At 35.2% G+C, this 17,471-nt stretch overlaps 1 protein-coding gene across 2 annotated transcripts in view; it reads right to left on the bottom strand.

Annotated features, from left to right (window-relative positions):
- LOC149782629 (uncharacterized) overlaps nucleotides 1–17,471 on the bottom strand; it is a 122,283-nt gene that overhangs the window by 46,699 nt on the left and 58,113 nt on the right. For both annotated transcript variants that reach the window (XM_089934112.1, XM_089934113.1), the window contains one exon: nucleotides 5,481–5,566. In XM_089934112.1, coding sequence (XP_089790238.1) covers nucleotides 5,481–5,566 — 86 coding nt within the window. The remainder of the gene's footprint in view (nucleotides 1–5,480; nucleotides 5,567–17,471) is intronic.

Here is a 17,471-nt window from a genome sequence, read left to right as displayed (position 1 = left end):
GGTTACCTAGCCACATTGGTATTAAAGGTAACGAAAAAGCAGATCGCGCTGCTAAAATGGCCCTTTCTCAAGAACCATCTTGATTTTAAAATACCATATACTGATTTTAAACCTTGTATCAGAAAGTTCTTATGTCAGAAGTGGCAGGCATCATGGAATGATGCTGAAAATAACAAACTTCATGCACTCAAACCAACTCTAGAAGAATGGACTCCTTCCTACAGAACCATTCGTAGGGAGGAGGTAGTCATTGCAAGAATCTGAATTGGTCATACTTATATCACCCACACCCACATACTAAAAGGTGAAGACCCACCAGAGTGCGTTTCTTGCAATGAACCATTCACTGTCAAGCACTTTATGATAGAGTCCTTTGACCTACAACCTACGCGCGATCGTTATTACGTTGTGCATGACATGAAAGAACTTTTTGATAATATAAATATCACTCGTATTATCGAGTTCTTGAAAGCCGTAAATATTTACTCTAAACTCTGACTTTTATGCTATCACCTTGTGCAGTTTTATGCAATATATATACCGTCCCATTTTAATACCTATTCATCTTTTTTACATCTCCCGTTGATCGGGAAGCTTTATTTTGCACCGTTACCATCTTACCGTTTTTAATTTCAACCATTTGTTCTTTTATATCGCTGGTCGATATAGGACCTTTTATAAGTTTTAAAAGATTATACAAATAACACTTTGTTTGGCGCTAAATAGCCTAAAAGGGCTGATGCGCCGTTAAAAAATAAACAATCAATCAATCATTTAAGATTTCTAAGGACAAAATATAAAAAAATTGGGGTGTGTGAGGTTTTGAGGTTCACTTCTAACCATGTACTCAACTGGTCCAACTCTGAACGTAAAAGAATAAGCTATAAAAGAAGTAAGTACTATCTGCATCAATTTCAGTAGAACCACGTACCAAATAAAAGACTATGTACTGTAATTAAATATTTCAGTAAAACCAGATACCAAATAGATGGTGTATACTGTAATTGCATGAATATTTCAGCAGAACTAGATACCAAATAAAGGACCATATACTGTAATTAATCAAATATTTAAGTAGGACCAGGTACAAAATAAAGGGCATATACTGTAATTACATAAATATTTAAATATAACTAGGTACAAAATAAGGGCTATATAAAATTTTAATAGAACCTGCTCCCAAATAAAAGGTTATAAACTGTAATTAATTAACTATTTCACTAGAACTAGGTACCAAAAAAGGCTATATACTGTAATTGCATAAATATTTCAGTAGAACTAGGTACCAAAGAAAAGGCTTTATAATGTAAATGCATAAATATTTCAGGAGAACTAGGTACCAAATAAAGGGTTATATATAGTACCACAATTGCATATATATTTCAGGATAACTAGGTACATGTATCAAACAAAGGGCTATATAATGTAACTGATTAAGTATCAGTACCCAATAAAGATTTGACTCCTCAATCCTATTATCAATTCAAGTAAGGATTTTGTTGCAGCAAAATGAACAAGAACTGCAAAGATGACTGATCATATCAACATGTCTTATTTTGAACAAAGCCAATCCCAGTTTCCAAGCAGAATTTTTTATTCTTTCACTCCACTTGAAGCTCTGTCAGTACTTATTAAACTAAATTTTGCTTTCACCTTGTATTTCAACAACAACAACAACATAATAATAATAATAATAAGAAGAAGAAGAAGAAGAATGATACAGTAATGATAATAATAACAATAAAGTAGCCATCTTATGAAGTGACAGTTGTCCAAAACCTGATCTCTTGTGTGGCACTGATTATTTACATGTATACAATGAAAAATATTATATCAAATGAGTACCATATAAAAAAGGTATTATGATTTAGCATATACAACAGAAACAGAATATGAATTTAGCACACAAATAACTGTGTACACAAACCTGCATATATCTCTCTCTCTCTCTCTCTCTCTCTCTCTCTCTCTCTCTCTCGCACACACACACACACAGACAGAAATGATGTGTCCGTTAACACATTAACCCCCGGAGGTTTTTGCCATTTTTGGCTGAAAATCGAGTAGGAAACACATTTTGAAAGCTATTTCTGAATAGACTCAAAAACACCAAATCCCCGGTCATCTTTCAATAACATACTGCCTAGTTGTGTTAGAAACATTGTTTTTCATTGGCTATTTGACTCGCGCATGTGCAGAAGGGTAAAAGTTGGACTTGTTTTTTGTTGTTCTTTTTTGTTTGTTTTTTTTGCTAAACGGAGCCATTATTTTCATATGAAGACCACTCCTTATTCCAAATGCCCATCTTATCCTACTTTTTGCAAAGGCTCATCTGTCTGTTTGCAGTTCATACTGGTTTGCCTTAGATCTGAGACCATAAAGTCTAAAATCCAGACACAAACTGAGATTCCGACCACGGGCAAACTTTGCGTTAAAAAAAGTTGTGTCCAAAAAATGAGGTTTTTCTATCTGTATTTAGTAGTGCAACTAGATATTCCAAATTATTTGGTATCATTGTAGAGCTACATCTGTCTACCTTTCTGTAATACCATCCACTTTAGTGTATCATGCATGACCATGACGCTACAGAGCTCGGCAGTAGGCTACTACCTCCTGCCCCGTAAAGTCATCGCTAGGGGTTAATGTGTTAAGCAAAAAAAACCAACAAACTCCAACTTTTACCCTTCTGCTCATGTGTGAGCAAAACAATGGACACCGATGTTTCTAACATAACTAGGCATCAGGCTAATGTAAAATCTCTTGGAAGTTGATGTATTAGGATGTATTCAGAAATAGCCCCCAAAATGTGTTTTCTACTTGCATTTCAGGCGAAAATGACAAAAACCTCCACGGGTTAATGAGTTAAAACATTATTCCATAGTAAAAAGCTAGTATTCTGTGATATTTTTTAATGTAGTAAACAGATATTCTTATACATCCTTTTGGTAAAATTACTGATATGATCAAATCATAATAACATTACTGATATGATCAAATCATAACATTACTGATTTGATCAAATCATAATAACATTACTGATATAATTAAATCATATAAACATTACTATGATCAAATGATAACATACAGTTATTAACTTTAACTCCTTCAAGTTTTACCATGTATAAAATTTTTCAAACAAAACACCGTTAAAATTTGTGTGTAAAATATTACAAGTATGTTCAAGTCTGTTACATGTTTGATGCGTGGTTATTGGCATCACTTTAGTTTCGTCCAAATTAATGATCCTTCCATTATGTTATATCACATCATTTGGATTGTTCAACAAGAGCATTATACAAGTTTCTATCAACAGTATTTTTAAAAGAGCATTGAGATCAGTCTTACAGAATTCCATTGTGGCCATACTGGATGTTGATTTGGCACCATTTTATTTTAGACCAACTTGGGATAATAAGAAATCTTAAAGCACAATCCCCACCTTGATATTCAGGGGGGGCTCTGAGTGGCCGAGTGGTCTAAAGTGCTCATCGCCATCTCATCTCTATCTGTGTGGGTTAAAGTCTCGGGTTTGGCCAATGTGGGTATGTGAGAAAGCTTGCCAGTAGCTTCTTGTGGGTTGGGGTTTTTTTCATAAGTTTTCCCAGGTTCTTCCTCCATCATTAATACTGGCTGCCATGTACAGCCTATCTTGTGCTAAAAATGGCTTTCAACCCTACAACAACAACATCAACCACCCATTCAGATGGTGTAATGATACAATTTTCAAGCTGGCTGCCATAATGATATTAATTAGCACAGTTTCTATTTAGGGCCAACTAAACATCATCAGAGGTCTATTGGTGGAAAGCATCTGTCTGAGAGTCAGCATTTTCATTTAGACCCAACCAAGTATCAAAAGTATATTAGTGAAAAACCTTATGTCAACACCCATATTATTCATTCAAGTGGGCACAATTTTCTAGAGGTTGATCAGATGTCTGAGTGGTGCCATTTTGATTTGAGACCAAATCAGATGTTTGAGTGGTACCATTCTGATTTAAACCAAATCAGATGTCTGAATGGTGCCATTTTGATTTAAGACCGAATCAGATATCTGAGTGATACCATTTTGATTTAAGACCAAATTAGATGTCTTGAGTGGTACCATACTGATTTAAGACCAAATCAGATGTCTGAGTGGTATCATTTTGATTTAAGACCAACCAGAACCTGGAATAAATTAAATAACTGCAGGTATGTGTCTTTATTATCTGAAAGTAAATTTCATCAAAGCCTCAACATCATAAACAATCCTCTGGTCATTTTTAACATTTTCTACATGTTTATAGTCCTCGTCTGGGAATAAGGAAGTAAATAATGAGGAGCTTACTATCTTTATAAAAGAAAAAACTCGACTGAAGAAAAGATCAGATAATTAAACATCAAATCCCAACTGGATTCCTATTTAGAAAAATGATGACAATTACATACATCAAAGAATCAACTTTTTAAAATTATAACAAATTCCATACCTACAGGTATATAACACATAGTAAATATGATCAACATATATAATATCAATCTAAACTGGCTATTCTTTGCATATTTAAAGTTAAGCTTCCTAACCAATTTGCCTTGCCTGATCAAAATACTCCTCATGAATGTTGCAGCCATTATTATCTTTTCCAAGTCTCTTTCTTCACATAATTACATGCACACTATTTTGTGCTGTACATTAGAGTTCATTTTAACCTAATTTAATAGACACACCCCTCCTGTTTTTTGAAAAAATTCTTCAATTAAAAACTGAATTTTGACAGCATGGCTGTATTGGTATGAATGGCATCAGTTTCTTCTTCCAAACAAAATTTTGTTGTTATGCGGTAATATATTACAAGTATAACATTTGTACCAGTTTTATGCCCAAAGCCTTGCAGAAAATTACCCCAAAAACTGACAAAAGTGGCTGATTTGTACAGCAATTTCCACATATACTTGTGTCTGCCATAAATTATACTTCTAACTGAATCTTACAGGTTTTATTTGTTGTCATGGACTCAGGTTATCATTTTTAATTTGACAAAGCATTTATTTTTAGGATTATGGAAGAGTTTACCTGTTAGACCATGTTGAAATCAACTTTAACATTAGTGTGAGCAGATTCTCCTCCATAATCAAGTTTATGTCACATGCATGACAATCACTAAGCAAACTATCAAGATTACCACCATTCAATTAATGTTAAGTTTGATTAAATTTCTAATGGAACTTGACAGTGATAATAAATCATACAATTTTTGTTTGTGTGATAAATTCACTACCTTGTACGGTAACTCCTCTTATTAGGAAGCATATATAGGAAAACACTGCACCATGATTAATCCTTTATTTGGCTACAGAGAAGAAAACTATTAATTGTACAAGAAGGAAAAGAATGAAAATTTAAAAATGAAATTGAAACTACTATCAAACTAAGTTCTTTGAAGGTAGGAATCTCCAACAAGTTCCATGCTTTTATGAAAACAGTTGAATATACTTACCATTTGCACACTCCTGATCATCCGGACAGCAGACATACTCAGTCCTATAAGTAACAGGATGGGTAGGTAGATCAACATAGTCCAGTCTGAAAATGAGAAAAGAAGCATTATATAACTTCATAATTAATTTGTCAAGTCAGGCCTGGTGAAATTTACACTCAGAGTTTAAAGTTAATCAATAGTATGGAGAGTAGGTAACAATATGAGTGTATGACTGCTTGAGTTTTTCAGATCTGAATCGCACTGACACAATCTCATGTTGAACTTCATAGCACATTTTGTAACATTAATGTCTAATCAACAGTAGAGTGCTGCCAGAGCCTAATTCAAAGGTCTAGGATTTCTGTTTTAACTTGTATAATCTGAGAACATCAGTCTAGGCTCAAAGTTATTCTGAGACCATCAGTCTGGACCTGAGTCTATTTTGAAACAATCAGTCTGGATCCAAATCTATTCTGAGACCATCAATCTGGACCTGAGGCTTTTCAGAGACTATCAGTCTGGACTTGAGGCTATCCGGAGACCATCAGTCCGGATTAAAGGCAATTCTGCGACCATTAGTCTGGACCTGAGGCTATCCTGAGACCATCAATCTGGATTAAAGGCAATTCTGGACTTGAGGCTGTTCTGACCAATCATCTGGATTCAAGGTTATTCCATGCTGTCTTTCATCACATGCCAATGGGTAAAATGGTAGAGTATGCTACTGATCCTATAATACATGTACAGGAATACATTTTTCAGATACCTAGTTAGGATTACCAAAGCACCATTGTTTCCCATCTCATGTTGCAAATGTTACATTTGCTAAAGGTCTTTTACATTTTATTATGATTAAATAAATCTGTAATGCATGTAATTGGTGAATTCCAATATATCTGACAAAGTAGGTCAAATATATCCTTACAATATTTGTAATATTATATCCCAATGCTATGTATCGTTTGTGCATATCCAGGAAACACATCTTGTTGCAGAATCATTTTTTCATTATGTATGTACGTATATAATGAAAAAATGACACTGCAACAAGATGTGCTTCCTGGACATACACAAATGATACTTTAAACAATGACTATGGAATCGTATATAAACTATAAATGGTGTTTGTTTCAAATAAAATTTAACATCAAAGGTACCTTTAATGAACATGTTTGTCAAAGGTACATATGTAAATTAAGGGAATTTTCACAAGTATATGAGTAAGCCAATCTGATATGTAATGTGCAATACAACCAATTCTCATAAACTTTGGCCATTCTCTGTGGAAAATCAAACTGGAAAATAATTAAGAAAAAACATCCCATCAACTTCAGCTATTAAATGTGGAAAATCACACAAAAGATAATTAGGAAAAAATCCTCGTCACGAGTTTAATTAAACAGAGACATGGAAATGTAACATTTAATTGTACTAATGCTTGTGATGCTGTGTGACTGCCAGCATTATCATGATTGAAAACATGGTTACTGATTTTGTAAACATTAACAGGCAGTAAACTAAATTATGCTGTTAACATGTGTAAATGTTGCAGCCTTACTTAAATCTGGAAATTATCTTTCCTACCAAAATTTGCAATAAATACAGAAAGATCTAACATGATGTGTTAATCATTTTACATATCCAAGTAAAGAATGATACTGATTTTTTGTCACTGAGGCTGGTTGTTGTTGTTGTTGTAGGGCTTAACACCATATTTCAGCACAAGATAGGCTATACATGGCGGCCAGTATTAATGGTGGAGGAAGAACCCTGATAACCCCCGGAAAGAACCACCGACCCACAAGAAGCTACTGGCAAGCTTTCTTACATAACCACATTAGCCGAATCCGAGACTCGAACTGACGCAGACAGAGGTGAGATGGCAGTGATCCGTAACGGCGAGTGCTTTAGACCACACGGCCACTCGGGGCCCCCCACTGAGGCTGGTAGTTTTCTTCATAAGTAGGAGAACCAGTCTGAAAACCACGATATCTAGCTGACTGATAATAATACTGGTAAGCCAAAACAAATTTTAATATTTTCACTGAAGAAACATGCTCTTCAGTTAATCTTCTTTTCCCAATGTTGTTGTTGTTGTGGGGTTTAACGCCATATTTAAGCAAACGATAGGCTATGCATGGCAGCCAGGTTTAATGGTGGAGGAAGAACCCGGGAAGAACCACCGACCCACGAGAAGCTACTGGTGAGCTTTCTCACATACCAGAGCAGAGTGAAATGTTCCAATAAAAGTATCTTAAATTATGGATAATGAATCTATATATTATCAGGTATGGACAGTGAATTTAATTATTTGATATCATTTAAGTATGGAAAGTAAATATTATTTAATTATCTGATATAATGTCAGTATGGACACTGAATCTAATTATCTGATTTAATGTCTATAATTATTTTCCAAGTATGAACAATAGATGTTTGACATATATAATTGATTTATTGGTTTAACCATAATGATCTGTAGTACAGCTAAGATACCTTCCTTTGCTGGCTTATGTTTCGCTAACCAAGTGTAGAACAGTGAACTATCCAGAACTGAATTTTTTTTATGGGCATGCGCATTGGAGCTAAGGGAGGTAATTTTAGGCACTACGATCAGTAACTCCATTGCAACCATGAAACCCCCTATAGGAAACACATTTGTTTCTTTAGGGGCCTTAACTATTGTGAACCATGTGGACACAGATCTGTTGTCATGATCTGGCTCTGTACTAGCTATTTGCTTGCAATCATATCTATCCAACAAGGACCCAAATCTTCTATCTGGATGAACATCACACACTCTGAGAGATATACATACACACAACATAACAACAGATCTAGGTCTATGCTGATCACAGTATGTGTGTTTGTTACATTGTAAATATGGTACACACATGATAGGTAAACATGACGCTGCTACAATATATTTGGTTTTGAATCCTGATTAGTCAACATTCAAGTTAAATATAAATTTTAAACAATAGACTACTGATGTGTAAAATTAGATTTTAATGTTCTTTTCTCCTGGTTAACTATAATATTGACCAGAAACGATGGTTCCCATCTGTAATCAATGTTCTCTTCAATTTATTTCATCCCCAACAGAACAGCTTCCAAAAGCTGTATGTGATGTTTCTCACAATGAATGAAACTCATTTGAACCTCTCTCCATGAATATCTCCATAATGAAAATATTGATCTCTGAAAACTCTGCAGCAATTTCTGGCATTTCACACAAATATACCATTGACAAGCTTGGTGACTGTTGATTTTCAATTTTATGTCTGAGACAGATGAAAATGGGACTTTAGGCTAAATGTTTATTGCTGCTGCCACTTCTTCTGATTAGGCTTCTCCCATCATCCCACAATACTGTTGATTAGGCTTCTCACCGTCATCCCACAATACTGTTGATTAGGCTTCTCCCATCATCCCACAATACTGTTGATTAGGCTTCTCACCGTCATCCCACAATACTGTTGATTAGGCTTCTCCCATCATCCCACAATACTGTTGATTAGGCTTCTCCCATCATCCCACAATACTGTTGGTGCTAAGTGGGCTAACAATCACAGTATCATGATCTGTGTAGGAAATTACTGGGAGTAGGGTGGGTGGCATTCTATGGTTATGACAATGCTTTGAAGGTCATACTGTGAAGGTACATAGAGTAAATAAAATGAATTACTAGTACCCATGGGCACACCACAATAGCTGATCTGCATGACGGTTATCAGCCTGCACGCTTCTGGTCACAAATCCTTGCAATGCCTTACCCAATGAGCTCTAGTTCCCAGGCCATTGTACATTTCTTTCTGAATTACTGAGCATACATTGACCATGGGTGGCTACTTGGCTATCATATGTAGCACTACAGTCAACATTTTGTATTTTAAAAAAAGTACAGCATCTATCATGGTTAATTAAAAATATATAAAGTTCTGAACTTAAGGAGAGTGAAAAAAGAACATTGCTTAGAGAAAGAGATTTTAGATATTCCCACTGGCCTTGGAGGTTAATATGACAGATTTACTACTGACACAAGTACCCATGCATGAATCACTGCAGATCTTAGAACATGCAATTTGCACGTTAGTGCCACAACAGAAACTTTATTTCATCAAGGGTTCCACAATTAAAATAGCTAGATCCTGTCTACAGACTGCACTATGACCTATTCCACCTGATCCCCAATCCACGTACATTATTTTCAAAAACTTCAAAACAAAATCTTTCAAATATTTAATAAATAACGTTAACACAAAGCCTTCTCATTGACAGAAATTCAACACACATATCTTCCAGAAAAGTTATACGTATGTCTCACTTTTTGTCAATGCAGGCAAGAAAATGGTCAGAAAGGGCAGGCTGGAGAACCTTGTATGATTAAATTGAATACTAAACATTAGCCAGTTTTCCCCTTTTCCATGGATGACCGCTTTTGACAAGTTTGACCATATATGCATACCTAATTTAAAAAAAGCATTTAATAACTTTGTACTATCACTTCTTTGCACACTGGATACAACAAATCATTGGAACCGCATGTAATCTGCATGATCTTTGGGTTTTAAAAGTTTTGTGACTCAACTGTTTTTGTGAGAAATCCACAAAATTGGAGCCTGGCAAATAGCAAGAACTGATGGACAAAGAATGTGAGGAGAAAGGTTATACTGTCAGTTCATTTGGTTTTAGAGTCTGGTGAAGAATGATTTCAGTCAGAAGTTTTCATTGCACTGCAATAACATGTGAATATTTTGGCATTTGAAAACACTCTGTTACAAAACAATACACTGCAATAATGTGAATATGTTGGCATTTGAAAGCACTGTTACGAACAATACACTGCAATAACGTGAATATTTTGGCATTTGAAAGCACTGTTACAAACAATACACTGCAATAACAAGTGAATATTTTGGCATTTGAAAGCAATGTTACAAACAATACACTGCAATAACGTGAATATTTTGGCTTTTGAAAGCACTGTTACAAACAGCATTTTATGGTTTTTGCTCTTAAGCACAGAAAATGAAAGAAGTAATAGTCAAATATCATGGGACATACATACTATCTCTGATCAAATTTTACTTCCCACAACGTAAATTATTGCTTCAAAATAAGATCTGTCTATTAACATCAGTGCATATGTATACAAAATGTGACTTTAATTCACCAGAGCTACCCTCCTTAATTCTTTATCCCTTAAAAGTACTGATGTAAGCTCAAAATGATGATCTCTTACAGTGATATTGAACAGAAGTCTCCCATGGCAAATTCTGTTATTGATTTTACTATAGTGTACTGCCTATTTCTTCTCCTGAACAAATTGAATATAAAAGAGGGTCATTTGGGAAAAAGATCAATTATGTTTTAGTCTTGGCTGGCATGCAAGAGAATTCCAGGCCTGTTAAAGTCTTTGAGAAAGTGGCAAAATGTCATTTATTGTTTTAATGAAAACTAATATTTACTCTTCCACTGAGATTAAACGAGAATAGTCTTTCTTGTTCAAACGTTCTGAATCATTCTCAGGAGAGCATAAAGATGATGTGGGTAAATTTATCTTCACAACTATGAGTATCTGTTATCATTACACTTCCCAATTTAAATGACAACTCAAGTCATAAAAACCCACGGAGTCTGACAGCTGTATAATAAACTTGTACAGTATTGACTCATAGTATAGATTATGCATTTAAGTGGATATTACTGTTGATCCCTAATTACCATCTTTTTATCTAATCAGCTGCTCTGAATAGCAGATTCTACCTTTTAAGTTTGTTCAGGAAGTAAGCTGTATCCACTTTGGTTCCAAAGCAATTTTGGTTCAAGAAATCAATATAATCTATAATGCAATGAAATGAAATATCTGTTCCTAATACTCTGATGTTAAGCTAATTAAGGTACACATTGATTTTAACTGCATTTCAATAAGTTAAGTAATTAAAGTTAAAATAATTAAAATATTTGAAACATCTAATCAGAAGGAGAATGATATTTTGAAAAACCATGATACTTACATTAAAGGCGGCTTTTAGGTAGATGGGTGTGATGTAACCAACTATCATGTAAGTTATGCAACAACTGGAAAATGCTACATTAATAATACTACTAGCACAGTGCCTGCTGTATATACTCGTATATAAGCCGAATAATTTAGGAAAAAAATAAAGCCTGGAAGGAGGGGGGTCTGCTTATCTGCGTGCCGAGGTCTAAGTCTGAAATTTGTAAAGCTTTTTTTACTCGATTACCGGTATTTATTGTTACTGTCAATCGCCAAAGATGAGATCACATACCTAATGATGCCACATGGCTCATATGATATGTGCTGTCGAGAAGTAAAACAAATATTTTTTCTAATTTAACTGGTAGGATAATGAATGAAAAACATGTATTACTGTACTTGATGTCTATTTGACACAGATGTCCATCCACTAGTAAATGCAGCCATACATGTAATTTGAGCCACTGGTGGTACATGTATTTTCCAAAAGAACCACCATATTAGTAATCTCTCAGTCACGTATTTAACCCTCAGCTAATCAGTAATCATTAAACTCTACGGTACCATACAAATGCACGATAGCTTATTTCAGTGTCAATATGAAAAGAATCTACATTAAAAAAATTAGAATTACGATAATGAAGGTATTTAAGACACAAACATTTTGGTATCGAGAGTAGAAATACATGTACGATAGTCTTAAAGGAACAATACCGAGAGGCTCCATTGGGGTTTGTTGCGTGCACGCTTAGGAAGGTAAATAACAGGCAAGCAGCAATATACGAGTCAACGTGAATAATTGTAAAAAATATAATTTGTGGGATTTCTTTGACAGGTGTTTTAGAAGTAAATGGCAGCCACAATTTATCTTTTATGCTGTTGTTTAGTTGTTTGTAAAGCAAAGTGGTTTGTTAGTGGTAGAGTGTTGTACAGTAACTACCAGTATGCTTAATCTGTGGTAAATGCCTCAGGGATAATGGCTTTGTTTTGTTGCACAATGCCAATGACTTTACTAATACATACCGACTCTCAGATATATTGTTTAATGAAATAAAGTAGTGGACATGGTTTCTGCTCAAAGTTATAACTGTCACAATAATTATCCAATACAAATTGATAACCAACCACCCATGGAAAAAATTACAGGATAAGGTATAAATAGTATACTACCACAATAAGAAATTATTTCAGTTTAATATTTGCAGAAGTTTATATTCAATCAGATAAAATGAATAGTGTTGAAGTAAAAGAAAGCGTTTGGTTTATGATGCAGCATTCAAAATTAAAGTTATTGCATATGCAGAAGCAAATAACAACTGTGCTGCAGCACGCAAATTTTGTTTGAACAAGAAGCAAGGACTGGAATGGTGGAAAAGCAAAGCAGCATTAGAAGAAATGCCAAGAATCAAGAAGGCTCGTCGGACTGGGATCCCTGAATTGGAGAAAGAACTCGGTGATTTTGTAAGTGAATGTCGACAAAATAGATACATTGTCAGACAAACTGCAATTCGTCTGCGTGCTATGCAGATGGCAAAAGATGACAAATACAAGATGGCAGATTCAAAATTTGTTGCATCAGCCAGTTGGTGTTCTCGTTTTATGAACCGGCATGGTTTCTGTCTCAGGCAGCGAACGAAGATAGCATGAAAACTACGAAAAGACTTGGAAGAAAAAACTGAATCATTTCAGCAGTTCATCATTAAACGCAGAAAGGAGTGCTCGTTCGAACTATCACAAATCGAAAATATGGATGAGACGCCTATGACCTTTGACTTACCAAGCAATAAAACAGTCAATACTATTGCTGAGAAAACTATTCTGATAAAAACGACCATCCATGAAAAAACACATTTCACGGTTGTTTTGGCCTGATAGATCAAAGCTGCCTCCTGTCATCATTTTTAAAAGAAAGACACTGCCAAGAAGCATGAAATTTCCTGCTGGTGTCATCCTTCGTGTACATGAAAAGTGATGGATGGACGAAAGTGGAACAATTGAATGGTTGGAGAAAGTCTGGAACAAGAGACCAGGTGCACTTCTTCAGAAACCTTCAATGCTTGTCTGGGACATGTTTCGAGCACACAAGACAGATGAAGTCAAAAAGGGCAGCAAAGAAAATGAAAACAACATTGGCTGTGATACCAGGAGGTTTAACATCAGTGTTACAACCTCTTGATGTCTACCTTAACAAGCCGTTTAAGGACAAGTTACAAAAGATGTGGTCCGAATGGGTTTGTTCAGGTGCTGTGAAGATGACAAAAGGCGGGAATTTAATGAGGCCAGACATCAACTTGGTTGCCAAGTGGGTCAAAGATGCATGGGACTCAGTTTCATTGGAAATGATTGCAAAATCATTTCGAAAGTGTTGCATCAGCAATGCCATGGATGGAACTGAGGATGATGCCATATTTGAATCCAAGAATGACGAGGAGAATGAGGAGAATGACACACTATCGGATGACCATTATGACAATGATGATACATATGATGACAGCATGCCCATAACAGAAGCAAGAGTTTTATGAGCTGTTTGGCAATTCCAATACAGAACCAGATTTTGAAGGATTCTAAAAGTGATAGAACTTTTATAATTCATGATTTCAGAATGAGGATTTTTTAAATTTCAATTAAGACTTAACACTGAAGGTAAATTGTTTTTATTTCAACATATAAATTAGCTTTCTTACTTTCATTTTCGTTAAGTTTGAAGATAGTATTTATTTTAGTAATGTGATTTGCCTAAATAAATGTATTTAGAACTCACTTTGTGCACCCTGTGATGTAGTCTAGAACTTATGGGTCGGCTTATACGCGGGTCATGCACTTTTTAATATTTTTACCTATTCAGCTGGGGATTCGGCTTATACACAAATGGGCTTATACGTGATTATATATGGTAATCTCTAGAAGCTCTAAGCACTTTACAACATTAGATAACATAAAAACGATGAACAATGACAAGATTATAAAAACAAACACCATGAAATTGCAAAACAAAACCATTATTAAGTCTTTAAGTATGTTCTTGAGTTGATAAAGGTGAGTTTTAAGAGCACTGTTGAACAAGATCACAGTGTCCTTGTCCAAGATTAATGTGCAATGCATTCCATGTAGCTGGGCCCTGGTACCCAAAAGAATGTTGTCCTTACGACTTCATTTTAACAGTGGGAACAATGAAAATGCAAGTGTCAAAACAGGATCTTAGGTCAGATCAGGAAAGAGGAGACTCTGATCCCCCTTCCTGGCTTAAAAGCCACATAAAACACGCACTCACAAATATAATCACTTGTTACATGAAATTTGACCAACATTTTATTCTTGCACATCATTGGGTATTATGCACACTTTGAGTAAATAGACACATACTTTTACTTTCTTGCCCTTGCAACAAAAGTCAGGGCTCTTTTGAAATTTTGGAGGGAAAAAAAAACAACACTTGACCTAATCCAGCCCACGAAGCATTAAGTTGTCTGCAAAAATATGGCCACTATTTTTATATCTGTTCTGAGATTTTAAAAAACATGTACAATTTTGTATACATTCTACCTATGTTGACTGCTAACCTTTTCTTTTCAACCTCTGCTCTCACACTGTAATGGGGTCTAGTAAAAAAAAATCCAAAATTATGTAAATTACAATAAGTATCAATTATACAAATAAAATTCACCCCTATTAGGAAATCCAATGACAGATGTTATATCAGAGATTGCACAGTGTATTAAGGTACATTTTAGTAAGGTAAACCACTGCACAACCTTCAGGAGAGAATTGCTATTTATCATTTATAAATAAATATTCTCAGCATCTTTTTTAATGTTTTCTAATTTCATGGTGTTTGTTTTTGTAATCATATCATTATATGTTTTTTATCTTATAGGTGTTGTCTAATGCTGTAAAGAGCTTAGAGCTTCTAAAGATTAGGCACTATACAAAGTCCTCATTATTATTATTATTATTATTATTGTTTATAATGCAACCTAAACAACCTTATTTCTATGCATCTCAGATATTCCTATCATGAACTTGGCTAACTACACACTTGCACATGTATTCCATTTTTAACAAAACTGCTACCTATAATCGGTAGCAGAGACTTTAAAATCCGTTTCTCCAACAATGATGTCACAGCTCTAAAGTTCTCCTCCACAAAATCCCAAACAAGAATTCTGCCTACCAGTATATATTGCATATCTGGAGACTCAGGTTTTCTGATCAATACACCTGCATCCTGACAGCACCAGTTCTGTACCTTGGACATTAATTAAGCCCATCAATCAAGCCAACTGCCTGAGATCCAAGGCAGAAAATATCTACAACACCACCATGATAGGTAATGCATTTTTCATTAGACAGCAGCCAACTACCTTCTAAGCAAAGCAAAAGCAGAATCTCTCTCTCAGAAATAAAATGCATGCACTGCATTGTTACAGAATACTGAAGTTTCTCAATATACAAATGTATATAACTAAAGCAAAAACAGGTACAACCAAATTTATCATTGATAAAAACAGTATTTTCAATACTGATGGTTGCTCACGTATGCTAGCTACAAAAATTACCAATATAATAGTAACATTATCGAGACAAAGTATGTATATATGTAGATATAGTATTTAATATCACCTCAGTCAATCTTTGACATAAAGTGCCGAGCACACATTAGGTACTGATAATGAGTAGCAAAACTGGCCAAAATACCAAGCATGAGGAGTCCAACTTACTCAAAGTAAATTATGCACCATAAGGCAGTAGATAAAACATAAATATATTGCAACCCCACCCCACCCCACCCCCAGCATGCAAAACAAAAATAAGAGCATCAAAGGTCAAAATCCTTACAATACAAGGTCAAACTTTCTCTAAACAAACCACGCTCGTTGAAAAAAAAAAATCAAAAAAATCTTCTAAGATGGAACATCATGAATGGATGTGCCCCAGCACAAACAAGCTGCCACCATTGGTCACCTTGTATAACATGCAGGAGGGCACATTGGGTCAAGGGTCATGTCCTTGTAAAATTGTCATGTTGAAACATCAATCATATAAAATGACTGGGCCTGTGTAGAATGTTAGGGTATTACTGTATGTCAATTTCATACTGACTTGTGCTGGAGACTTTTGTTTCTCAGTAACATAACTAATCTAATGAAAGCATGACAAAGAAAAAATTTAGTGAGACATTTAACAGGCCATTATTCTACTGATGACTGTCAGTTTCACAGGCCATTATTCTACTGATGACTGTAAGTTTCACAGGCCATTATTATATTAACGACTCAGATTCACAAACCATCATTCTACTGTTGACTGTCAGTTTCACAGGCCATTATTCAATTGATGACTGTCAGTTTCACAGGCCATTATTCTATCGATGACTGTCAGTATATTGACAACAGCAATGCAGTGCCTGTGCAATCTTATAAAGAACTAAATTTGTTTTGAGATTTTAATTACTGCAATGACCTGCTTTCCAGCTTCAACTACTCCAGTGGCCTAGTGGTTAGAACATCTGCCTCGGATGCTGGAGGTTGTGGGTTTGATCCCTGGCTGAGTCATACCAGTCTTACAAAAATGGTACTAACAGCTGCCAGGCTTGGCACTCAACATTAAGAGGTTAGTGTTAGACTGGTTGGCCTGGTGTCAAGATAATGTGACTGGGTGGGACATCATGCTACATGTCTGCAGCATGATGCCCCAGTGCTAGACATAACTATAAACTGCCACACTGCAGACATCATAGCAATATGACTGAAAATTGTTAAAGCTACATTAAAAATCCAAATCACACACTGTCAGTTTCACAGGCCATTATTCTACTGATGACTGTCAGTATACTGACAACAGCAATGCAGTGCCTGTGCAATCTTATAAAGAACTAAATTTGTTTTGAGATTTTAATTATTGCAATGACCTGCTTTCCAGTTAGAAATAACTGACTAGTAGCATCAAGTTTGTGTGCATCGCTCAGTTTGGGACCATACTCTGTTGCCTGTGATTCTGTCATT

This window comes from Sinohyriopsis cumingii, chromosome 15, assembly GCF_028554795.1.
Source record: "Sinohyriopsis cumingii isolate HCF-2022 chromosome 15, ASM2855479v2, whole genome shotgun sequence".
NCBI lineage: Eukaryota > Metazoa > Mollusca > Bivalvia > Unionida > Unionidae > Sinohyriopsis > Sinohyriopsis cumingii.
This window is presented reverse-complemented; position numbering and strand designations above follow the sequence as displayed.